The sequence below is a fragment of the Lissotriton helveticus genome, chromosome 11, assembly GCF_964261635.1.
Source record: "Lissotriton helveticus chromosome 11, aLisHel1.1, whole genome shotgun sequence".
Taxonomy (NCBI): domain Eukaryota; kingdom Metazoa; phylum Chordata; class Amphibia; order Caudata; family Salamandridae; genus Lissotriton; species Lissotriton helveticus.
The window spans coordinates 51,612,132-51,638,929 of record NC_136072.1 but is presented as its reverse complement, the minus strand read 5'-3'; the positions used below and the strand labels follow the sequence as shown (position 1 = coordinate 51,638,929).

Here is a 26,798-nt window from a genome sequence, read left to right as displayed (position 1 = left end):
CCCCTGTATGACCTATACAAGGTATTCTGCTGCTGCTGTTGTTGTTGCTGCTGACCTTGTCTATATGAACGAAAGGACGAGCGGCCAAACCCTCTAAATTTCCTGGTCGTAGAACCTCTGACCTGAAGGCCAAGAGATCTAGCAGTTGCCCTGCTGTCCTTGAATCTCTCCAAGGCCGCGTCTGCGTTCCTTCCAAAGAGCCCCTCACCATCGAAAGGCAAATCCAATAAAGCAGACTGCACATCAGCTGAAAAATCAGACGACTTCAACCAGGCTGAGTGCCTCGTGGCAACCGCTGTGCCCATGATCCTTGCCACAGAATCTGTAGTATCGAGCCCACTCTGTATGACCTGACGGGCTGCAGCTTGAGAATCAGACAAAGCTTCCTCAAAGTCTTTTCTGCTATCCTCAGGAACCTTAGGGATTAATGAACGCATAGAGTCCATAAGAGCATGAATGTATCTACCCATAAAGCAAGTGGCATTAGAAGACTTCAACGCCATACTAGCTGAAGAGAAAGACTTTTTCGCAATTTGATCCTGTTTTTTGGCCTCTTTGTCGCCAGGCACCTGCAGAAAAGCACCAACTGACTTTTTAGAACAAGCGGCCTGAATTACCAAACTCTCAGGAGAAGGATGTGAAGACAAGAAAGCAGGATCCTCAGGAGCCACTCTATACCTCCTAGCCACACTTTTTGAAACTGCAGGAGCAGAAAAAGGTTTCTTCCAAACCTCCATAATGGGATCTTTTAAAGCATCATTAAATGGCAACAAAGGCTCCACTGCCGAGTTTGGAGAATGAAGGACCTCAGTCAGCAAATTCGACTTAAACTCTACAGTAGGCAAGGTCAAACCCAAAAGTCCTGCTGCCTTCTTCATAACAACATGATATGGTTGCACTTCCCTGGAGGGTGCATCAGGTCCTGAAGGCAAAGACCACTCCGGAGAAAATTCGAGACCACTCGCCTCTGCCAGGTCCTCAAAATATCTCCCCTCCAGTTCATCTTCCTCCACTTCAGAAGAAGAATCACCAACTCTCTGTTCATCAAGAAGACGTTGAGCTTCTCTTCGAGACCTCATTTTAACTCGAAGTGCAGTCGAATCCCGCGCCGAATCCGACGGCGCCGGAGCCGACTTCGGAATCGAATCCGAGGGCTTGGAAGGTTGTTCTATAGATTTGCTAGGAGCCGGCGACGTCGGAGCCGGAGTCGTCTACTTCGGCCGAGCCGGCGTCGATACCGGAGTCGACCTCGGTGGAGCTTGGTACTGCCACAGCGGGGTCGGGGCTGGCATATATGGCATGAAGGGTGCTGGAGCATATGAGTGAGGAACACCCAAATTGAAAGCCATAGGACCCATGGGACCCGAAGGTGCTCCAGAGGGGTACCACGATCTTGAGAACACACCATACATTGCGTTCAAAAACGCAGAGGGGTCCTGACCTGGAGTCGGGAATGGTGGATGCTCAGGCTGATCTCGAGGTAGGTTAGAATCTGTTTCCACAACAGGATTCGAAGTTTCCTCCTCAATAGGAACTCCATCGGTGTCGCCTGGAGCCGGAGTCGGAGACGGCGTCGGATCCGGAACTGGAGTCGGAGAATGGACCATCGACTCCGAAGGCGAAGCCTAACCTTCTCGATCCGACACTTGCGGAGGAATTACCTTCGATTTCATCCTCTTGGGAGACTTCGATCTAGAACCAGACTTATCACCTGAATGATGGCGGGATTCATGCCTCCTTTTCTTATGCTTCTTACGAGAACCGGAAGCGTGATCAGACGAAGACTTCGAGGCCGACGCCTCTCGAGACCTCGACCTCGACTTCGATCTCTTCGAGTGCTTCGAGGATCTTTTAACTTTACTCGCCTTCAGCTTAGCCACAAGAAGTTTTGATTCTCTTTCTCGAAGAGCCTTCGGATTCATCTTCTGACATGATGAACACTCGTCAACGTCGTGATCCGAACTCAAGCACCAGATGCAGTCTTGGTGAGGGTCCGTAACGGACATCATCTTCCCACACTCTCTACAAGGTTTAAACCCTGTTTTCTTTGTCGACATGATAATCGAGCAAAAGGTTCAGAGAATGGAGAATAGAGGAAATAAAGTAACAATATACTAAAAGCTACAGAGTATCCCGAAACCGTAAGCGTCGACGACGCGGAAAAAAGGGAACTGATGTCATCACGCCGGCGTGGGTCTATTGTAGGCGTCGGTGACGTCAGCGGAGTCGCGAGCGATGCCGTGCCTCTATGACGTCCAAGTCCACGTCGGCGCAAAGCTACAAAAAGAATTTCCGAATGTTGCTGACGCAAGGGGATATTCACAAGGTGAGGAATCCACACGGCAGATGTATCTATCAGAAGCCGCTGACAGGTCTAAAAAGTACAAGGACGGCGGCTCCACCTTGATCTAATATCGTCCTGATATTGACATCGATCTACAATGTTCCCCAAGATAAAACTGTGCATTGCACCGCTGTAGGGTGCACTCAAAGGAGGAGGTGTGCATCATACAATTGTGGAATACTCTAAAACAGAGCTTTGCATCACACAATGGTAGAGTTCTCGCCAAGGCAGAACTTTGCAACGGTTATGCCCAGACATGGGTCCCGTGCTCACTGTGCCACTGAAATCAAGCTGTACCTGGCTGATGAGCCCCAACTAGGGTGAAACCGGTCCTGGGTTGCTCGTTTTCTGTTTCAGCGAGGACAAGGCCTGGCAGTGCGGACTGGACGGTTCATACTATAGCAGGGTCAAGCTTTAATTGTACATGGCTAGGTTTAGACTGCAGTGGCATGGTGGGCAAAAAACTATGGATTGGGATGCGGCCCAAGAGACGGCTAGTGGCTGAGATTAATTAAAGCTTTCCAGCCATCACCTAGTTGTTGTTGCACAGCTTTGCACCACTCCAGTATGACCTACACCGCTACATGGTATGGCCATGGCAGATTAAGGCGATGAAACAACCTTCGAGGGTATGGATAGAGGGCTGGCAGCCATCAGTTCCACTGATGTAGCTTCAATGACTGAAGTGAAAGACACAACGTCGTGAGGAACAACAAAGAGCAGATAGATGCTTGCTCCAGATGTCTGCTTCCGCCTCTCTCCCAGCACAATCTGATACAGGTAACTGCAGAAAGCCGTTCCACATTCCAAGTAGGCCTTCCCAACCACTTCAGCCAATTCTAAATTTTCATCCACTTATAATGGGCAACAAGAATATCACTGGGCCATGCTTGCACCCTAGCACTCTGCCGCAGAGATTAAGGGCCATATGCATCATTCCAAATTGCGATCGCAATTGGGCTTAGTGGTATGTATTAATGAAAAACTGCCTCGCAAAATAAGGAATCGCAAAATTTGTGATACCCTATTTTGCGATTGCATTTAATGAATCGCAAATTGCGATTCCTTAAATGCAATGTAAGAAGCACAGAAAAAGTGCAATTTGGCCGTAAGGAATCACAAATTACCACCAACTTCAAGTTGCTGGTAATTTGCGTTTTCTTTGAAAAATGCATTTTTCAAAGAGCAATGTGGCACACATCCATGCCCTTAGGACATGTATGTGCGCCACGTGTGCACCCATGCTTATTTCAGGGGTGCAACAGGGTGTCCTTTGAAACCCTTGCAACCTTGAAATTGCATTCTAAATTTGCGATTCTCGAATTGTTAATCGCAAATTGCGAATGTCTACCCATTTATTCCTATGGGCCTCTAGGCCCATAGGAATGAATGGGGAGTGTTTCCTTAATTGCGAATCGCACTTTGCGATTCGCAATTAAGGAATATGTAGGTTTAGCAAATCTTTTTGCAAATCTTACATACATCTCCTTTTGCGATTCTCAAATAGCGATTCTCTAAAATTCACTATTTGAGAATCGCAAAACCAAACTTTCATACATATGCCCCTCAGTCTTCAATATGGAGCCGCTGTGTAAATCATACTGTGCTGGCTGGACCTCCCCTCTGAACAGCAATGTAGTATTTGGTTTCAAGCTATTGCACCAAAATCAACATACATTGGAGAAGGAAACCACAAGTAAGGAGGCAATACTTTTCTAGGGAAGCAAGGCTGGAAGAGGGCGATATGATTTGAAATTGAATATGGAAGCAAAATGAAGGCAATCCACTGTATAAATATTCATGCAGAGGTAATCAAAAAGGTAAGTGCTTTATGGCAGAAAATAAAAACAATATAATAATATTATTAAAGCTAATTACAGCGCTAGATTGGATGGATTTCCATGTAGGTGACATAGAATACATGCATTTTCACTTCAAACTAGTCTCAGTTGAGCAACTGGAGGCCACAGGTTTGAGACAGTGGAGAGATCATGATAAAAGGAGTCCCTTGCTTGCCAAGGGGACTGGCGTTGGCATATGGTTGAATGAACTCAATGAAGGCGCCACTCATTCTCTCTCAACATCCTTCTTTCCAAGGGCTTGGGAGACCGCTGAAAAGCACAACTGTCCATTGAATGGAAGGCACAAAGTGGCCATCAATGGAAGGTTCGGTCTCTCAAACCACCAGATTTTGTGTGAGGCACTTTCAAGCCTCCCACTTGTCCTCTCAGAAAGGTCATGAGTTGATAGGGGCACTTCCAAGGTCCAAGATGTCCCATTACTGCATCTGTGAAACCGAACCCTCCAAAATACATTAAGTCAGAGAAGACCCTAAACTTTCGAAACAGCAGCGTCTTCGATCTGTCCAATTGTGGGGGAACTAATCAAAGCCACATGCTGAGGCCTCTAAAAGGCTATATTAAGTGGCACTTGTAGACCCCAATGAAGAATGCTAGATGGAGTATGCAGAGCCAACGTCTCTGCTATGCTTCTTGGGGGCGGAGCCAGGCGTATACCAGGCATCGCAGGGACTTGTATGCACTGTTGAACAAGTTACTTATCTTCGGTAATGCATTTTCTGGTAGAGACAATATCTAGCTGAAGATTCCTTACGTTAACATTTCCCAGGCGTCAGGCTGGATTTGGAAACTTTTGCTTGAGCAATACCCCATGCATGCACCATCGGGTGGATCCATTCGGCTCTGCGAGATGAGTTTGACATCGTTAGATTCGGTTATGATGTCGCAGTCACCTATATAGGTGCCACCTAGGCGTGTGGACGTCCGTACTTTTCACTTTTCCATGACAGTATCACAGCGCCATGAAGTGACTGACGTAAGTATGTACCAAAACTAGGGCCCTGCAAAAATGAGTTACCCTAGCCCTATGAAATAAGTCCACATAGCGGGGAGGCATGGATTAGTCTGCAAGGAATCTGCACCTAGATATGGTCTCTACCCGAAAATGTGTTACCAAAGGCAAGTAACTTGATCATCTGATACAGACGTCTAGCTGCAGATTCCTTACCTTAGAATATACCCAAGCCATACCCTCTTTGCGGTGGGCTGCAGACAAAATTCCTCACACTAGAAAGTCCTGCAGCACCGAACAGGCAAAATGCCAGTCCATGCTGACTAGACTGTCCAGGCAGTAGTTTGGCAAACGTGTGTAAAGAAGTCCACTTTGCAGCCTGGCAGATGGCCAGGACTTGGGCACTCCGGCACAAGGCCATAGCCACAGCCTTTCCCCTGGCGGAATGGGCTCTTAATCCCTCAGGGGGCAAAATTGTAGCCAGGGGCATACCAGATCTTCATGCAGAGAATGACCCAGCGAGGGATGGTTCTTTCCTGCACTATCCGACCTTTCTTAGCATGTACCCCACAAAGAGTTGGTCGTCCGCCCGGAACTCTTTGGTGCAGTCAAAGTGGAACGGCAACGCTCTGTTTGGGACCAGATGATAGAGACGCTACTCTTCTTTAGAGGAATGCAGGGGAGCAAAAATGTGGGCAGCATGATAGATTGACCCAGAAGGAATGGGGTCGCCAGCTTTGGAAGAAGTGGAGCATCACTTTTTATGCAAAAGTTATCATGTATGGGGGCTTACATGATCACACCTGCAACTCACAAACCCTCTGGGCAGATGTTATCGCCAGTAGAAAGGCTGTCTTTATGGTAAGCACCTGGAGGGGACCGTTTTGTAAAGGCTCGAAGGGAGCACACACAAGAAAAGTGAGGACCAAATTAAGGTCCCACTGTGACATGACAAAGGGCGTGGGTGAAAACAAGTGACCCAGCCCTTCCAAGAACCTATTTACATTTGGGGAGAGAGCGAGAGGGAGAGAGGGAGAGAGGGAGAGAGGGAGAGAGAGAGGGAGAGAGAGGGAGAGAGAGAGGGAGAGAGAGAGGGAGAGAGAGAGGGAGAGAGAGAGGGAGAGAGAGAGGGAGAGAGAGAGGGAGAGAGAGAGGGAGAGAGAGAGGGAGAGAGAGAGGGAGAGAGAGAGGGAGAGAGAGAGGGAGAGAGGGAGAGAGGGAGAGAGAGAGAGAGGGAGAGAGAGAGAGAGGGAGAGAGGGAGAGAGAGGGGGGAGAGAGAGGGGGGGGGGGAGAGGGGGGGGAGAGAGGGGGAGAGAGAGAGGGAGAGAGAGAGGATGCCTGTCCACCAAAATATCATAACGTACTTTGGGAGGATGGTCAAAAGCCATCAACAGCTGCCACTCAATCTCCACGCATTGAGGCGGAGAGTTGACAGGTTCGGGTGGAGTACCCTCCCTTGTTGCTGCGACACAAGGTCCTCCCGAAGGAGCAGCCTGTACAGAGCATCGATGCTAATTTTCAGAGGCTCTGGATACCAGCCTCTCCTTACTCAGTCCGGAGCCACAAGGATGACTTGGGCCCAGATTTATTCAGAACTCTGGGCAGACATGGTATGGGTGGAGAGGCGCACAACAGGCTTGAGCTCCACTCCCGACGAACAGCGCCGCAGAGCAATAGCCACCTTGGAAAATCATTGCGCAATACTGCTGACATTGCGCGTTCTCTTCGGAAGCGAACACATCTAACCAGGGTTCTCCTCACTGCTGAAAGAGCCCTCTGCCACCTCCGGCTGCAGATGCCATTTGTGACCCGATAGGCATCGACGGCTGAGCTCGCCCACCCTGCTGTTCAGAGAACCTGTCAGGTGAAGCACCACCAGGGTTATGCCCTGCTGTTTCAGCCATGTCCAGAGACGCAGAGCCTCTTGACAAAAAGTCTGCAACCCCACCCTGCCCAGCTCGTTGCAGAACCACATGGCGGTGGTGTTATCCGTAAACACCTGCACTAGCTTCCCCTTGACAGAGGGAAGAAATGCTTTCAATGCCAATCAAATCACTCAAAGCTACAACAAACTGATGTGGAGCCCCAACTCCTTTGAAGTCCAGTGTTCCCTGATCTCCACCTCTCCCCGATGGCCGTCCCATCCCAGAAGTGGCACATCCGTAACCACTGTGTGAATCGGTTGGGGAAGGGAGTGAGGGTCTGCCTTTAACCCAATCACGATTTATCAACCACCACTGCAAATCTTTCGCAGTTCCCTCCGAGATCTGGACTATGTTGGTGAAATTAACCTGATGCTGTGCCCACTGGAACTTCAAGTCCCACTTCAGAGTCTGCATACGCCACCTGGAATGTTTTACCAACAGAATGCAGGAGGCCATGAAGCCCAACAGCCTCAGAGTCAGTGTTACCGTAATCCAGGATAGAGGCTGAAACATCGGAATCATAATCTGAACATCTTGGACTCGCTGCTCAGGCGGATAGGCCCCAAACTGCACTGTGTTCAGAACAGCTCCGATGAAAGAAAGCGTCTGAGACAAAGTTAGGTGTGACCTCGGCATGTTTATAGAGAACCCCAACAAATGCAGGAGGTTGGCCATATTCTGAAGGTGGGAGACGAGCCTGGGATGAGTATAATCACAGGGGAAAACCAATACACCCTTGGAGGCTTGGGAAAAACTGGTAATTACAGGTAAAAATGCCTACAAGGGCTTTGTTTTAGAAAAAAATATGTAGTTATATATTGTATCTACTTAGCGGGTGAGTCTAATCAGAACAGACACCCAATTTTCATTTGACAAAATCAATAAATGAATATATAAAGCACAACACACAGGGATATCTTTTGAAAATACAAAAATATTTATATATTAGTAGATCAAGTTAAAAAAGGAGTACAAATGAACAATGAATTCAGCAATAATTCATGAAAGAGGTGAAATCAAATTTGTTCTACAGTTCATGAAGAAAACATCTATTCCAAACGTAATATCAATGACATATCTCCTAATGAGAATAATAATCACTTGGATACAATCAATATTTTGGAAGTAGATGATGGAGTCGACGTTTCGGTCTTGAGTGGCTCCAGTCCGTCAGACCATCTTCAGGACAATGAAAATTGCATATGAGGAAAGACCCTATTCTTAGTTGGACTCAACAGGATAAATCCTTGTCGTGGAGCTATATTCAACTCGGCTCTTATGATTATCAGAGCTCTCACCGATCCTCAGATCAAAGTCAATCCAGATGTAAGGTGGCAATGTAAAGCGCAGTCCAAATATATGGCGGCAGTTATAGGAGGGAATCTTGACTACTCCACTCTTAATTTACCAACTGCATCTATCAGGAGAAAGGTAAACGCTGGCGTAAGTCTCGTGGTTTTCTGGACTAACGCCAGCGTTTACCCTTCTCCTGATAGATACAGTTGGTAAACTAAGAGTAGAGTAGTCAATATATTTGGACTGAGCTTTACATTGCCACCTTAAATCTTGATTGACTTTAATCTGAGTATCAGTGAGAGCTCTGATAATCATAAGAGCTGAGATGAATATAGCTCCACCACAAGGATTTATCATGTTGAGTCCAACTCAGAATAGGGTATTTCCTCATATGCATTTTCCATTGTCCTGAAGATGGTCTGACGGACTGACGCCACTCAAGACCGAAACGTCGAATCCATCATCTACTTCCAAAATATTGAGTGTATCCATGTGATTATTATTAGGAGATATGTCACTGATATTTCGTTTGAAATAGATGTTTTCTTCATGAATTGATAGAACACATTTGATTTCACCTCTTTCATGAATTATTGCTGAATTCATTGTTCATATGCACTCCTTTTTACTTGATCTAGATATATATACATATTTTTGTATTTTCAAAAGATATCCCTGTGTGTTGTGCTTTATATATTCATTTATTGATTTTGTCAAATGACAATTGGGTGTCTATTCTGATTAGACTCACCCGCTAAGTAGATCCAATACAAATAACTACATAATTTTTTCTAAAACAAAGTCCCTTGAAGGCGCTCCTGGGTGGAACCTACATAGGTAACCACAAATTCATTAACTATGCCGACAACGCCACGTGGAGACAAATGGAGCCACCCAACTGCCCGTGCAAGGGGAATTGCTCAAGCAAACATTTCCAGATCCAGCCTGACTCCTTGGAAATTCTACGGTAAGGAATCTGCAGCTAGAAGTCTTGATCAGATATCAGTGCGCATGATGGTTTGGCCGACCGTCTCAGGCCGGGCAAACGGCCATGCGCACTGAAGCGGTCTCCAACACAGCTGAGTGCAAGCAGAGGCTCTCAGTCTCACTGGAAGCGCAAATCATCTGCGCTCAGCCCAATCCTGAAGCTGCTCTCTTGTATGAGAGCAGCTTCAGGATTGGCAACAGGGGAGTCTGGGAGCCTGTGCCTGCAGTGGAGCCACAAGAGGAGCAGTCGACCGGCTATGCAGCGGGCAAGTTCTTTTTTTCCACTTTTTTCCATCATCTCCCCTCCTCACCCTGCCATTCTCCTCTAACACCGGCTGCTTCTGTGACTACCTGCTTTTTTCTGCGGACATTTGTAGGGATTAACATCCTCAAGAGATAATTTTTCTGTCCAGTGGGTTAACACTTTGTCCGAAGAGACTAGGAGGTAGACAAAACCAGATGCACACAGTACACCCAAGTCTAAACTTATGCAAAACTCAATTACCTTCTTGTCACTTTAAAGCATGTCTGGCATTGTCTGTTCAAATAATTAGTTCCTGTATGCCATTTCTGCCAATCACTATCTCAGGGATACATTTAGGTACTCTTTTATTACACAGCCAATATAGCGAGAGGAGTGAGTGAACAGGTTGATACGGACATATTGAAGCAGGCGCATACCCAAGAGCAAAGTTACAGTCTTCCTTCCAGTCGACAATACGGCAGATGAAGAGAGTATTTGTGTAGTCCTCTGGTCTGGACACAAAGTTTTCAGGACAGTCGGCCAGTGGCACATACATCCTTGGCACGCGATGGTCCACAGCGCAAAACATGGCAAACTTTCGGTAAAGCTCGCTGTTTTTATCAGCCAGTAGTTTGATGAAGCCGGTGGCAGCTCTGGAGTGCTTCTTCTCCAGTATATACACCACCTACGAAACAGACCAAGAGGGAACATCTTAGGAATCAGCATAGCGAAGGTGCACACAAAAGATGTACTCTCCATGACTTTTACTGCTGTGTTCATTGAACTGACTACATATTTCATGGTAACTCCATTGCACTGAGCATCAAGTTGAGCTTTGGACCACTCAAAATTTGCCTTATTCTTAGTCATCCAACAGTGAGAATGACTCAGTTTCAAGAAAACAACTCACACTAGGTAATATTTATTTGTATATGATTAATTAAAATCTTTACAAAAGTATAAAAGCCATATAACAATAAAAAGTAATTTAACTTTCTTTTAAAAATGCAACAGTTACTGTGGTCAATTCTAGGTTGTTACTAAGTCCCAATGAGTCTTTCAAGTGTGATTGAGTCTTTCCTTTGATAGGTCAAAGAACTTCACAACCTGGCAGTTCAGTTTGAGGTTGCTGGTGGTGAAACACAGTTTAACTGCCTGCCTATAGGTACGAACAGCATGTGATCTAAAAAATGGTAGCAGTAGGTTGTGCCTCAGATCCCTTAAACTCGGGCATATACATATCACGTGGACAATGTCCTCCTTGCCCGATTTACACAGGCGACACAAGTCCGAGACATGAGATCTCTCCCATGGAGGCAGTAACTCACACTAACAAAATGCACCTTAACATCTGACAGCTATAAAACATTGTTAACATCAACAGCCAAGTGGTTAGATCAACACAAAAGATGGATGGGTGGAGGTATTGCAACAGTATGATTAAAGTAGAGGTGGCATAATCATGTAGCTAATTACACATGCACTAAATGAACGCCTACTGTTTAATGTGTACATTTGGAACAGAAGCTAGAAGAACAACTTAATTTATTAGTGATTTATTTACTATCACACCGGTAATGATTGTTCTCTGAAGTTGGAGGTTGTCAACTGTTATTTACTTGGGCGTAACATTGACCAGACATTGTATAGAAGACAAAAGCTTGAAGACTAGAACCTTTCTGTTCTAGCCATGACTGCTAGACTCGCTAGATAAACTGTATATCACAGTGGTTATTCACTTTTGGTCTTTAGAAACCCCTACAAGACCATGAAATACCCTGGTCCAAAATATAGAGCTACAGTTTGGTTTCCATGTTGTAAAAATAATGTAGATTCTGTAGACCAGTCTGTAGGGCGGTGAGTGTTTGCAGCTCACTAGAACTATGTAAATTGTAAATTGATACTTGTATAGCGCACTACTCACCCGCAAGGGTCTCAAGGCGCTTCTACGAATACCGCTGTGGAACCCATCCTGGCTTTCCCTGTGAGGTGGCCACTCCTGGGCACCCCCAAGGTGAAGCCAGGCATCCTTCGCGTTGTGGGGGCCGTTGTGGAGATTAAGCAAGCTATTGCCCAGAGTTGCAGAGTGGGACTCCATGATTGGAATAGGCACCGAGGCGGGAATTATCAGGTCCGTGGAATTTTGAGCCCAAGACCCGCCGAGGCGGGGAATTGAACCCTGTTACCGGGCTAGACCTCTGCATCAGGGTCTCCCGCTCTAACCATTGAGCCACACTTCTCCACTATCACTGAAATCAGTCCAGGGCCTAAAGTGGTCGCCTTTTTGAGCGGGCAGTGCCAGGTGGCCTAAGCTGCTCCAGATTTCATGTTGGTGCTTCTAAGGGAGGAGACATTGAAAATACTGAGTAGTTTAAATGGATAAGGCCCTTGCGTTTAACAATATGCAAGTCTTTCTTAGTATTGAAGACATCTTGCAAAGCCCAGGAGCAGTCATCTAGCAAAGTAAGGCTGTGATTCGCTCCCAACGAGATAGTTGCTCAAAGGATGCGGTTCTAGCTTGACTATTAATAGAAAAGCTCACTCCTGCCGAGCACCTACTGTAACATTCATACCTTCTTGATCCTCAAACAACCAGAACAATAATAAAGAATGTGATTATCTGTTGCCTCAATACTGCAGCAGAGTCCTGTCAACAGCAGCCATACCTTTCACAATGTTCTCCTAATGGTTTGCCTGCAGTACCTTTGATTCACATAAATACACATACTGCTACTCTAGCCTACTGCCAAATATTAATTTCTGTCTCCTTGGTGGATGGATGCATAGGCCATGTGCCGCTCTGCTATACACCATCTTCTCATAATCCCAAGCTACACCAATGTTGCCCCAAGTACACCCTGCATATCTACTCTCTTAATCCTACTACATCCCCAGATCCCAGTCACACAATAGTCAGAGCCTTCCACATTGTATTCCCATAAACTGCAGAAGAACGTTATGCCCCTTACCAGGGCCATCCTCCAATCATGCCTACTGCTCCCTAAATTATTGGGACATCATGGCTCAGGCTCTTAACCGCCTCAACATTTCGTACCCATTGCCAGGCACCCCAAACCCCATGCTGACCCTTGTACCCTATTTTGTCATCATCTACTTACCTCAATTAAACATAAAGCACACAATCGCGTACAAAGAACACCCCTCAGCACTCTGCCCAATTCTGATCTCTCTGTGGGATTCACTTTCCCACCTGCATCAGAGCCACCTACATTAGTGACCACTTTAATTCTCACCAACTCAGACTTCACAGGGAAGACGTGGCAGAAGTATTGATCAGTCCGAAACGTGCTCAACCAGCAATCCGCTGCAAACGTTACACCATTCAGTGTCCTTGGTATGGCTATTTACCACCCACCAACTAACACTGGCACCTTCCTTGATGAACTGGAGATTGTTGTGACACTCCATGCCACTCATCATGGTAGGGCACCACAACACTAACCCAGTTCTCTTTACCCACTCAGTGGAAAGCACCCTTCCATCCCCTACACAATTGTACAGAATGCCACTACATAGATTTCTGATTTAAACACACTCACTCATTCTACAATCCCATCAGCCCATCTCCCTGTGACCTTGGCATCATAAAATGTCAGTCAATATCACTACACCCCAATTCTAGATCTTCATCTAGATCCAGAACCCTTACTGAATTCCACATCTTTTGACATTTGATAACACACCGAGGACGACACTGGACTCTCAGTTCTGAAGATTCGCCCTGCTGGCTCTCACCCAAAGCCCTGCATCGCAGTCCACTCTAATACTTTGAAAGCCGAAATGCAGCAGTACATTTGAAAAGCAAAGAGCTAAATGATATCTTGAGAACTATGAACATGCCCTGATCACCCTCATATTCACCCTCACCCCTTGCCTTGATCACCCTCAAATTCACCCTCACCCCTGCCAAAATTTCTTACTGACAGAACTTCACATCCTGTCTAGGTTCTAACCCATAAAGGCTTGCCAGTGTAATCAAAACTATTCAATCCTGGTCTTGCATATTGGTCACACGTTCATCAGTCTATGTGCATAACTTTGCCTCAAAGGGCCCCTCTAAAATCTCTGGTACTAGAACAAAACTGGTGGCACTATTGACAAGCCCACCACCTCCAAACATTGATTTCACCCACACTTCCCACTCCCTTTGGCATGCGTCTTGCCTTCCCTCACACTTCTTTCCCAGAGTAAATTACTGTTCTCAAAATCAGTCAACCCTGCGTGTGCAGCATCACACTTTAACTCTCCAAAGCACCAACCACTACCCCACTCTTCTAATGTAACATCATTCCTGGCATCTCTCTGCAACCACTTCACAAGAAACACCTATTGTAACTTCTTCAAATCTGCTGCAGCCTTGTCCAGGTTAGAAAAACCACAAATAGAAACCACAAAGTAATCAATTCCTGCTACTTACTGCAATCTATCGCCCCATCTCCCTACTTCCACTCCCCTCAAAAAGACTTGAAATAAATCACCATTACTCATGGATGCAACTTCATAGTCTTGGCCAGCTACCATTACCTTGCTTTACAACTCATACTTCTCCACCTCTTAGGGGCACTGGACAATGCCAAGCACCAGACTATCCACCTTCATCAACCTTGGAATCATAGGTGCTGCTGTGAACAGTTCTCAGCCTATCCTTTGTGCTGTTCTTTTTCAGTTAAGAGCACGCTATAATCTCCACAAATAGTAATTGTATATTGTATTTCTATAGCACTTACTACAACCGATGAGTTACTGTGGTACATTGCAGTGAAAAACCCGCTACTCTAGAACCAAAGATTAAAGTTGAATACTTAGTACATTTGTAGGATGTTCTTTCTTTTTTGGTCTCGCCTGCGACCAGGCATGCACTGTATGCGCTCTCGCTTGCGAGAGATATTGTATACAACAAGCGGCTTGCAACCCACCCACTGCTTAACGTTTGCTGGCTTCATTGTTTCTCTTATTTGCTGCCTTCTAATTGGCCAGCATGTGCTGGCTTCACTTCTTCCGGCTGGAGCATGGACCAAGTACTGATTGCTTAAGCTCAATTGCTGTCCTTCCACTGATGGTGCTGTGATTGAGATACTAGTTTAAATTTGTCTTCTTCCCTGCCATCTCGTGGCATTTACAGCTACGTTTTACTATGTCACGCGCACTTCAAAGAAGCCCTTTTCTCCTTTTAATTAGATGTTTGTTGTGACAATAGATTTTAAGGGCTTTTATAGTGACAACAAACGTTATCTGCTTCCTAGAATATTTCCACTAAGATTTGAACATGGTCCAATTGCTTTCTTTATGTGATAGAACTTTTTGTGACAAATCTCATATTTTCTTTTTCACGCATGGGAAGATTAAGTGATGTGCCTAGAATCACTAGGGTATTATTCAGATACCGAAAACACATTGGCAGGCTCTGATATTGCCTTTTGATCATGCTGTACAGCATAGGCATTGCCAACTTTGGCAAGATTTGCTGCCATGCTGCACAGCAAAGCGTCAGCTGAACAGCATCGCTAAAATAATACTAAAAGAAGTACTATGTGGCATCCAGTGCTAAACAACTTTAAAAAACCAAACTGGTTCTGGCTGCATCACAGTGTTTTTTAGATTAGTTTTAGCCACAATGCAAAGTATGCCCGCTGCTGTACAGCATGCCTACAAAACATAGCCAAAGCCAATAGCTCTCATAGGCGAGACCTATTTCTTTGCCAATTCTACCTTTCCTTGTGGATTAGTTGTAGTAAGTTTGTTAAATTTATCCTCTTAAGTTCTTATGTGTTTACAGTGTTTTGAGTAGGGACTGAATGGTGGGAGTAGATTACAAAAGGGAAGTTGTAAGATGTTATTAGGAGTATTGGAAATGTGCACGTTAGATGGGTGTATTGTCTAAAAAGGAGGAGAAGTTTGAAAAAGATCTTTGGGTGTTCTTAGTAGTCAGACAGTGTTGGGATGAGTCAGAGGAGGGATGGGATCATGGGACAAATGATGAAGGTCATAGTTTTTTTTATTCATTTCATAACTGAAATTAACATCAGTTATAGAGCCAAACACAGATCTAAACATGCAGTGATATGATATATATATTTATATATTCATACACCCATATGTACACAGAAGCAGCAATGTACATTGTTTAATATGCCCTTGTATCTTGTGCCCAAGTATACAAAGCTAGTGTTTTTTATTTTAAAATAAGTTGGAAAGCCCAAAAGGTACCTTTCCAGATTTAGATATTATAATACACATTTTCATAGAAAGAAGAGTAAAGCCATATATACACACACTTCACCATTTATATGTTATGTAAATATGATGGATTTATTATGTACTATGGCATACATATATACGTAATGCAAAACACTCAAATGTATTGCTATATATAGTTCTTTTTAATTTACTTTTTTATTTTTGCTATAACTAAAATAAACCATAGATTCACGTATACGGACATACCCGCACATCTAGATTTAAATATGTGTATAGTACAATTCATAAAATTCGCACATATTAGCATTATAATTAGTACTGATGTACAAGGAATACATCCCTACATATCTGCATCCAATCCGTAGATACATGTAATAGTTTACATGTTTAGACACACCCATTTATGTTGTGTTTATATACATAATATTTTAATGTTTTTAATGTCAAATATATTGTGGTACGCTTCTATTATAGGCACCTTCCCTCCATCATATTTGCATACTCTACTGCGACATATTTACTATCCAAGAAAGGAGCAGTACCATAAATGCAGACAACCATCTAAATACATATTTTCTAAATGCAATGATATACTTAAGGATATAATGTATAAACATAAATATCTTGTTATTTTTTTATTTATTTTTTATTTTGCTGTTTTATAACGCGCTCTGTTACTACCAGAGTATCCTGGCGCGAAAGGAAAAAGCAAGCAGGTGGCCAAAAGGAAACAGAAGAATTTAAAAGGTCTAATAAGCAGATCTAAAAAGATGCGTTTTCAGTGCCTTCTTAAAGGGTACAAAATTCTGGATTGATCTCAAGAACAAAGGCAGAGTGTTCCAGGCCGAAGCCGCAAGGACGGTTGACTGGCCTCCAAGACGCACTCGCCGAAAGTGGGGTACACTCAGTAAATTACCATCAGCTGAGTGTAGAGATCGAGTGGGGGTGTAGCGGCTGAATCTTTTCTTCAGATAGGCAGGCCCAAGATCATTGACTGCTTTAAATGCTAGTGTTAGGGTTTTAAAAGTAATCCTTTGAATCACCGGCAGCCAATGTAGTTCCTTCAAATGGCTTCGTACGCTCTCTCTACTGGGCACATTGCACAGAAGTTTTGCCGTCGCATTTTGAATGATCTGTAATCTGGCGACTAGGAAGGCTGGAGTTCCACTAAGAAGAGAGTTGGCATAGTCGAGCCGTGATAGTATTAAAGCCCTCGCGACCGACTTTCTTGTTATATGAATAGCTGAATTATTTGAATATAAATATGTGCAGGGACAGAAAACAAACCCATATATGTATCCGTTCACATACACACACATATACTGATGCCATCCCTGTATGAAATATTGACCCATAGATCTCTAAATAGATACCCATAATGAGGTCTCCAAAGATGAATATCTATTTATGTGTGTAAGCGTGTAAACATGTAGGCACACACATAAACGCATTGACGCACATATATACAGCAGAGGTTTTAATGTCTTTTACATACTGACGCGTTACACGGTTGAGTTGTGAGTTTAGTTGTCATGTAGGGAAGAGCCAACTAATTCTTAGTTTTTTTTGTTGTTGTTTTTTTTTTTGTTTTTTAACTCCACCGTAAAAAATATTTAATGTCTTACATCATTAGGACAGGCGCGGGGGTGGTCATAAGTTTCCGGTCTCTACAGGCGAGTATTTTAGTTTTGGAAGCATTCAATGTGAAGTAGTGAATAAATGAATGAATACATTTTTATTGTTTAGGTAATTAAAACCTTAAAAATTTTCACATAAATTATAAAAATACAATACATTTCCTCATACTTTGAAAACAAGATTTCACATTTTAGGCTATTCACCCTTAGTAGTTACTATCAATAGTATTCATGTAAACCAGTTTATGTTCCTAACCTGTGCAATAACATTTCTTAATTTAGATATGTTCCCATTCTATGATATACACCCTTGATCCTCATGCTCGTTAGTCTTCCTGTACATCCAATAATGTTCCTGATCGATGATAAAATCCAATATCGTCCTAAACGGAGGTCAAAGTCAATGCTCCTATTAAATTACGATATTCAGAGCCTGGTCGTGGAGGATGAGAAAGTTTATCAGCTTGCAGTTCATTTGAGGATCTGACGGATCTAGCCCTTGCATTATAGCAGCTCTGCATGTCCCTATTCCTTTGATGATTAGGGCTTTTCTTAATAAAGTGACTAGTCTTGAATAAAGTTTGGGACATATGCAGATTAAATGAATGGACTCGGTTTTTTCTAATGACGATAGGCTCAAAATAGACGATCCCATCCCTTTGATCTGGTCCGATCACCTTGCCGTTCCTTTGGAGCTCCGGGTCGCCCCGATGCATGCGAAGACTGGTGTGCCTAGCCAAACCAAATCCAGGAGGAACCTCAGGAAGATTACGAGCGCCTCGTTGGCCCCTCTGATGCAAAATCATAAAGCGGATCTTTTTGAGGATGTCAATCTAGCCGCTTCTGAATTGTCCAAAGCCATTAGGGCAGCAGTAGATGTGCTGGCTCCCCTTTCTTCTTGCTACTCTGCGAGAAAGAAACCTTCTGCAACCAGGTTTTCGGAGCCTCTTAGGCTCATGAGGCAGGGGTGCAGGAAGCAAGAAAGGCTTTGGCGGGCGAGTTAGAATTTTAAGGAGAGGGATAAACACAAGAAACTCTTGAAGGAGTACAAGGTGGAGGTCATTAGAGTGAAGCAAGAATACTTTGCTAACTTGACAATGGCTCTTTCCTCCCCCAGGGATCTTTTTAAAGTAGTTGACTCGCTCTGCATGTTACAGATGCCGGACCCTATAGTAAGCTCCCAGGAATTCTGTGATAAAATCGCAGGATTCTTCCACTCGAAAATTGCGGACATTTATTCGAATCTTGAATCACAAAGGTCCGTTACCCCTCCTCCGCCCGTCCCCTCTTTTCCGCCTTCGGAGGAGGTTTCCCCTACCACCTTTATGAGTTTGTCTGAGTTTCCGCCTCTATCCTATCAGGAGCTTGACCTGCTTTTAAATAAGACAAGGTCGGGGTCCCCATTGGACCCATGCCCCCTTACAGTCCTGAAGGAGTGCAGAGACTCCTTACTGCCCTTATTGTTAGACATCATGAACAGGGCTATGAGAGAGGGCATTTTTCCATCTCAATGGAAGAGTGCGGTGGTCAAACCCCTCCTAAAGAAGCTTACATTAGATCCCGAGGTGCTTAAGAATTTACGCCCCATCTCTCTGCTTCCAGCTCCGGCGAAGATGCTGGAGACCTATCTTAATGGCGGCACTTCTTGACTCCTCGGGTCTCTTAGATCAATCCCAACATGGCTTCAGGAGGCACCATAGTACCGAGTCAGCCCTTACGGTCGTACTGAACAACATCCGCATGGAGGTAGACCAGGGACATACCACCGTCCTGGTCCTTTTGGACTTGACAGCCGCCTTCGATACCCTATCCCCTTCTGTTTTAACATCTCGCCTGAGGGAGATAGGGGTGGAAGGGGCGGCTTTGAGTCTGCTGGCCTCCTTTCTGGACCAGAGGGAACAGAGGGTTAAGCTGGGAGAGTTCCTATCTCCTTCCCTGCCTGTGCAATGTGGGGTTCCACAGGGGTCGGCATTAAGTCCGACCCTGTTCAACATCTACGTGACCCCACTTGCCAGGCTGGTTAGATCTTTTGGGATGGTGGTAGTCTCCTATGCTGATGACACACAGATCTTGGTGTCCCTCTCCCATTTGGGTAACTCGTCACCGTTCAACTTTAGGAACTGCATGGAAGCAGTGTCCCAGTGGATGATCTATAATTCACTAAAGTTGAACGGTGAGAAGACTGAGATTTTGGTGTTTGGCCCAAACAATAACATCTGGTCACCTAAATGGTGGCCGCCTTCGTTGGGGACCTGTCCTACTCCTACGGAGTCGGCACAGAACTTGGGAGTTCTGATTGACCCGCCCTCTCCATGACTTTGCAGGTGAACAGAACAGTTGCTACCTGCTGGGGTATCATTAAAATACTCCGAAAAAAAACACATTATTTGTCTCCTCAGGCGCGGAAGCAAGTGGTTGTAGCACTTGTCGCTTCGCGACTTGATTATTGTAACGCCTTGTACACCGGTATGAATAAGAGCCTGATACAGCGTCTTCAGACTGCCCAAAATGCGGCAGCCAAATTTGTTCTGGACGCTCCTAGATTAGCGTCAGCAACGGCAGCCAGGAAGGCCTTACACTGGCTTCCTATTGAATCAAGGATCATCTTTAAAACGCTCTGCCTGACCTACGGTGCACTCTCCGGTAAGGGTGCGGGGGTGTCAAGAAACTGCTGCTATCCTATGTACCGGGCAGAGACTTACGCTCCTCCTCAAGGAGCCTGCTGGTGGTACCTCGCTTCCGTAGGAGTTAATGGGGCGGTAGGGCTTTCTCTTCAATTGCCCCTAAGTTATGGAATACCCTTCCATGTGAAATTAAATCTCAGTCTTCCATTTTGCTGTTCCAGAAGGCACTGAAAACATGGCTGTTTGCAAGGGTGTACCCGTAGTTACTGTTCATTTGTTTTCATGGATTTGCTGTTAGGCGCCTTGATGCCTTCGGGCTTAGTTGCACGTTACAAGATTCTTTTCATTTCATTTTCATTTCATTTCTTGCTGCCACAAAGTCGCCATATTGTAGGCCCTTTATGTATCCAGCTTGGCTGGCCCGCAATGGACGGTAGTTTCCCAAAGCGTAGGGCCATCAGCTGGCTTCTTAGATGTACCAAAAATGTAATGCTTAAGAGTAAGGTGCTGGTGCAAGAATCTTGTAATTTTTAATCACCATCCAGGTGTGCGATCTAAAGCTGAAGTTGTTTTTTGGTAAGGGGTTTTGCCGCTTTGTTTATGACTTTTTTTAAAGTAGAAAAAGGGAGATTGTGGTTTCATAGCTGGGTAGTGTAGGTAGTTGTTAACGCTTTTTGGAAATCTTGATTGTATACTGATTTTTTTGTCATTTTCCAGTTCTGTCCCATGAGTAGGGAGCACGCTGTATTCGGTTTCAGCCGATACCAGAGCTTTATTGTGGTATACATTCTCCCTATTGTTTCATTTGTAAGCCCAAATTCAAGAGACTGGTGGATCTGAAAGACCTTTTTGTAGGTTGTAGCTAACAGTTTATTCAAAAAGACAGATTCTTTACAGTGTAAAGCAATGCTGGCATAAGATATTGCTGGTAGCATTTTTGCCACTATCACGGTAAGCAGTGGTTTGTAGGACGGCCCCTTCAGTTTTTTGCCAGGGTCCTAAAAGCGAAAGCTAATATCCTGGCTCTCTGTGACATCATTTTTGCTGTTGCTGATTCCATCTATTATCCATGTAAAATCCCAAGTATTTATAACTGGTTACTTCCTCTAGCCGTTTTCCGTCAAGCCAGATGTTCTGCTTGGTGTTAGGACAATTGCTGATGAGCATTGTTTTACTTTTTGATGTATTAATTTCTAGTGTGTTAGTTGTTATATATTCCATCATTTCAGTGAGTGACCTTCAGAGACCAACCTTAGTTAGGCTCATTTACACCACATCATCTACATACGAGAGATGAGAAAATGATAGCTTTCCCAATTGTGGTGAATGAGAGTTGATCTTATCAAGCCGTTGTGTTAGGTCAGACATAAAAAGATTGACAAGGTGCGGCACCAACCCACATCCTTGTGTTAAGCCTTTGTTTGTATTCAGCTTTCTTGATAATCTGGAGCCATCGCCCAACTTTATTCGTATCCATGCTTGGGAGTAAAATAACAGTATACCTCGTAGTATTCTATATGGGATGTTCCAAGCTCTCCGTTTTTTCCACAGGTGGTGACAATCCACGCTGTCAAAGGCTGCCTTTAGATCTATGAAACAAAGGTGCAGTTGTTTCTTTGCTTGCATTTTTCTACTATTAGTGAGAGCGTTGGAATATCTGTGATCATTTCAATCCCTTTTCTCAAACCGGTCTGTTTAATAGGAATCAAGTTAAGCTTGTCTGGCCAATCAATCAGGTCTGCCAAGATCAGAGAGGTGTAGTACTTTGCTTCTTCATCTAATAGGGCAATTAGCCTATAATTTGACGGGTTTGTACTATCTCCACCTTTGTAGATCGGCGTAATAATTGAGCCTTGCCAACTTGATCGAATTTGATTTAGTAGCTCAACTTCTTTAAATTGTGTGACTAGATTTTCGCTCCAGAAAGTTGGATCATAATTAAGAATTGCTTAAGGGATGCCATTAAGCCTTGGCGCTCCCTCTCCTCTGCCTTTCCGAATCGTGTTGATTATTTCATCAGCTAAATAAGTTGACTAATCAGTTTTTTCCTTTAGACTGCAAATACCATCTTTTCTGCAGCTGGAGTTTTCTCCTTTTCCTATTGCCGTTGGTAGATCTCGTTGATAAAAGCCAACCAGGTGATTCAGCAACAGTTGTTCGGGAGTTATGATCTCCTTGAATCTTCTTGTTGGAAAATTGGCTCAATCGTGTTCTTGTACATTTGAAGTTTAGGCATTCACTGGTCTATTCAGATAGTTTATTATTTCCAAAAAGGTGCTGGAGTTGGTTTGCTTAGCACTAAAAAATATTTTTTTACCAGAATCTCTCATTTCTATTATCTTCCCATAACTTCTTGTTGTATTCTTTCCTCCGCTGACGTGCAGTGCCCATTGCTGTTTGAGCAGGATCTGTTGTTTTTAATTTCCTGATGGCTTTCTGTACTTCGTGTTTCTGGATTTGAACTTCACTCATTAGTTTGTTACAGTTTTTGTTTCTGGATACCGGTTTTTGTTTTCCCGACAATAATTATGTTAATTTTGATATGATGTTTGTCCAGGCTTGTATTGTATTTGGACACTCATCCCTGCTCGCTTTTATAAATTCTTTTATTGTGTTTTGTAGCTCCTGTAAGGGTTTGTTTGTCCATTTAAGGCGCTTTAGATCAATTGAATAGATGTTTCCCTCCATTACTGGATTAGCCTGATGCTTGGGGAAATTTAGGTTGAAGTGAATGTGTTGATAGGAGTGGTCACTCCTGGTGGTGTTTTCAATGGAGAATTGGGAGATAAGGGGCATCAATGGTAGTGAAAATACTGTATAATCAAGTCCGGATCGTGCCTTCACTCAATAGTATATGTGCTTGGAGGGGTATCTTCCGTCGATCTGCCATTTATGACTCTCATTCCCAAATACTCTAATGCCTTCACCAGGTGTTGGCCTATATAATGAGGAGAGGTTGTCTTTAGTTCCTATGGAGGATGAACATTCCAGAATATGTTGTCAACTGCAAGTTTCTCCTCTTCGTCCGGGAGTAGATTAGATTAGAATTAAAGTCTCCTGTCAGCACTATATCCCACGAGGGATGAGTGCATCTTATATTCAAGATTGTGGCAACTAGTAGGGCGTTATGAGCTTTTTTCTTACTTGCCTTTGGATGGGCATGTGTGTTAATCAGCAGCACTGGTCTCCGTTTATCTGAGATCTATTGAGTAAATTAAATTAATTGCATACAGGATCCGGGGGAGGCTATCTGTTCCGATTTGATGCTTAGTGCTGTGGACACGTAGACTGCCAGGCCCCCTTTCGACCGGCCATATTTCTCGTTTTTTTCTGCGGTTATAGTGTAGTGTAGTGTATGAAACCTACAATGGGTAGATCATCCAACGCTCATGTCTCCTGGAGGGCAATGAGGTCACATGTTTCCCAGCCTCGAGGAGGCCTGCCACTTTCTAGCCTTTTTTTGCTACGGGTATGTTCCATGAGAGCAGGTGGATATTTCCATTGTTAAGTTTACATGTTTGTCTTCTCATGGGTCAATCACCCTTGATATTATAGAGGGTGCCTAGGAGCCAACTCCGTTGACTTTGATCTGTTCCTGTACTCGCCTTCTGGCCTCTGAATGTGTCACTCCTCGTTGGAATAGTTGGAATTCGCCCTTTTGCATTCTGCAGCACCGAATACACCTATGGCCTCTCCTGTATTTGTCTTGACCCTTGTTTTGCTTTGTAGGAGGAATTTCCAATAAGGGGATCCGGGGTAGCGTGGAATGATTTGTTTGGATAGTTTTATGCCCCATGCTTCAAATTGTTGTGCAAAGTTTATAATGAGCTTGACTTCTTCTGATTGCCACGTAGTAATAGTTTGTTCCTTGCTTTTTTTGTTTCCCTATTAAAAGGAATTCTACAGCAGAAGGTTTGTTGAGTTTAAATGCTTTAAGCCTGGAATTTCTGCTAACAGTTTTAATATGTTGCCCCTATTTAAAATATCATGCTGACCCTGTGATTCATATTCTGGTGTTAAAATTATTTGCTGCATTAAAGATCTTTGCTCTCGAATTTTTTCGCAAGATGAGTCTACTTGTTTGTCTTCCACGGTACTTGGCATGGTAAAGTTTTGGGTGTGAAATCAAGGTTTCCTTGTTGGGGGTTGCTGCCCTTTCTTGCCTTACGTGGTGAGATATGAGATGAAGACAAATCTGCTTGTTTGTTCGTCTTATTCCGCTCTGGGCAGCATGGCTCGATCTCTCTAGTTTTTACCCGTAAACACCCAAAATATCGAATTTGAAATATCGACTGTCCAGAATATCGAATCAAAAATATAGAGAGGTCAGAATATCGAATTCCCATAATACAGTTGTATAGAATATCGAATTTGAGGTGAGAAATATCGATTTCCATAATATCTAATTTTATTTTAGTGTTATGTATGCTAGTATATGTGTTAAAATTATATATTATTTTTGTAATTAATTTTATGTTATTTAATTTTTGCATAATTTAATTCTGTAGTGAAGTAAGTAATTTAATTACAGTAAAGTAAATATTAATTTTGATGAATTATGAATTTTTTATTTAATGTTGTGTTTTAGTTCTGTAGCGGGTTGTGGGTTTATAGGGGAATAGGGTAGGAAGTAATTTAATTGTAATTAAGTAAATATTTATTTTTATTTATATGTATTGATAATTAATTGATTGTTAATTATTAATTGCTACTTAATTTTTATTAATTGGTAATTAATTTTAATTGTTTAATTGATAAATATGTTAATTGTATTCATGTATTATTTGGAGTGGGTTGTGAGGGAATAGGATGGGAAGTAATGTAATTTTTATTAAATAATTACTGAAATTATTTGTGTATTGATAAATAATTTATTGTTAATTATTAATTGGTCATTTAGTTATTACTTATTACATTTTTGGCATTGAAAATTAATTGTTAATTATTAATAGGTAATTTTTAATAAATAAAATGTACTGGTATTTATACTTAATTATTTAGTATTTTGTGATTGGTAATTAATTTTTGATTGGTATTGATAATTAATGTATTTTTATTTAAATATTAAATCATTACTTTCCCTACTGTTGCACTCTCTGGAGTGGGAATAGTAATTTTTACCCCTACGCTATCCAACGCTTTCCCTACTGCTGCACTCTCTGGAGTGGGAATAGTAAATTTTACCCCTACGCTATCCAACACTTTCCCTACTGTTGCACTCACTGGAGTGGGAATAGTAATTTTTATCCTTACGCTATCCAACGCTTTGCCTACTGTTGCACTTACTGGAGTGGGAATAGTAATTTTTACCCTCCCACTATTCAACAAATTCTTTACTTTTGCAATTGTTGGAGTGTGAATACTAATTTTATTCCCTTAGCTATGTAATGTTTTTAACTGTGTTATATTTAATGTAGTGAAAATTATTAACATAAAACGTATTACTTTATTTAAATTATTATATATTATTAATTTTTATATTTGGATAAAAGGGTTTATTTATATGTAAGTATATTTGTAATAATGTTTTAAATATTTTATAATTAAGATTAATAATTTTTATTATTAAGTAAATATATATATTTAAAAAATTATGTTTCTTTACATTACATTTATTATTTTTACATTTTAAGCTTCTTTACATTATTTTAACTATGTTTTATTTAATTGTGTTTATTATTTAATTACTTTTATATTATTTTTAATACATTTAAAAAATACCATATTTTAGTTAACTATAGTTTAACTTTCGATATTTTGTACTCGATATTTTAGTACTTACCTGTTTGTAGATAGGGATTCTATATTCCTTGATATTTTTGAGTCGATATTTTGGGCAGTCGATATTCTGTCCCTCGATATTTAGTCACTGAACCAGTTTTTACCCAAGATAAATCTGCTTGCTTAACATCCTCTGTACTGGACTTATTATGGTTTTGAATGTGGAACCTGATATTTCCCTGTTGGGGCACACTGCCTTTTCTTGTATTAAGTGATGAATGAGGGAGAATCTGCCAGTTGATTCTCTTTCTGCATGTTTATTTCATTCTGCTCTAGACAGCGTGGCTCGGTCTCTTCTGCTGTGCCTACTAGGATCTTTCTTAGCTGGTTGGTACCCCCATTCAGTGAGTCTTCTGGATTTGCGGCATTAGAGACTTGTTTCTTTGGAGCTTCTCTTTCTAGGAGGTCATTGGCCTTCAAATTTATCCCATGGGGAGTAGTATCCGAGATTGATGTTTTTGATATTTGTACCATTCTTTCATCTTGTACCTGTTCTTGTTGGTTTATTGTGGATGTGAAGTAGTGGCTCGATGTCATCCGTTGGTCAACAGCCAGAAAACAACTGAAGATTTTGGCTTTTTCGGTGTCATTGAAACTTTCCAGTTTCAATAGTAGCTGCGTGTTGCCTGCGTAGTTCTAGCATGTAAAGTGAAAACATTGATCACTACTGGTAATTACTTCATGTAGATGTTGAGAAGCATGAGCAAGACAATTGAGCCCTGAGGGATTCCAGCTTAGGTGCTGTATGGTTGTGTCGAGAATGTAGGAGAATGGATGATATTTGTTCTATTGTGTAGGTAGCATACTCTCTATTCAGGCTCCCTTGAGTCTTTGGATAGTGTGTCAAATGGTACCGAAAAGTCCAAGAGAAGACGGGCATCAATCCATTCTGGTCTAATGTGCCTTTAAGGTCATCCCAGATCGAGATT

The 26,798-nt window shown here is 42.8% G+C and overlaps 1 protein-coding gene across 2 annotated transcripts in view; it reads right to left on the bottom strand.

The window, feature by feature from the left end:
• Positions 1-26,798, bottom strand: part of DIS3L2 (DIS3 like 3'-5' exoribonuclease 2) — an 879,376-nt gene that overhangs the window by 492,010 nt on the left and 360,568 nt on the right. For both annotated transcript variants that reach the window (XM_078666543.1, XM_078666544.1), the window contains one exon: positions 10,046-10,293. In XM_078666543.1, coding sequence (XP_078522669.1) covers positions 10,046-10,293 — 248 coding nt within the window. The remainder of the gene's footprint in view (positions 1-10,045; positions 10,294-26,798) is intronic.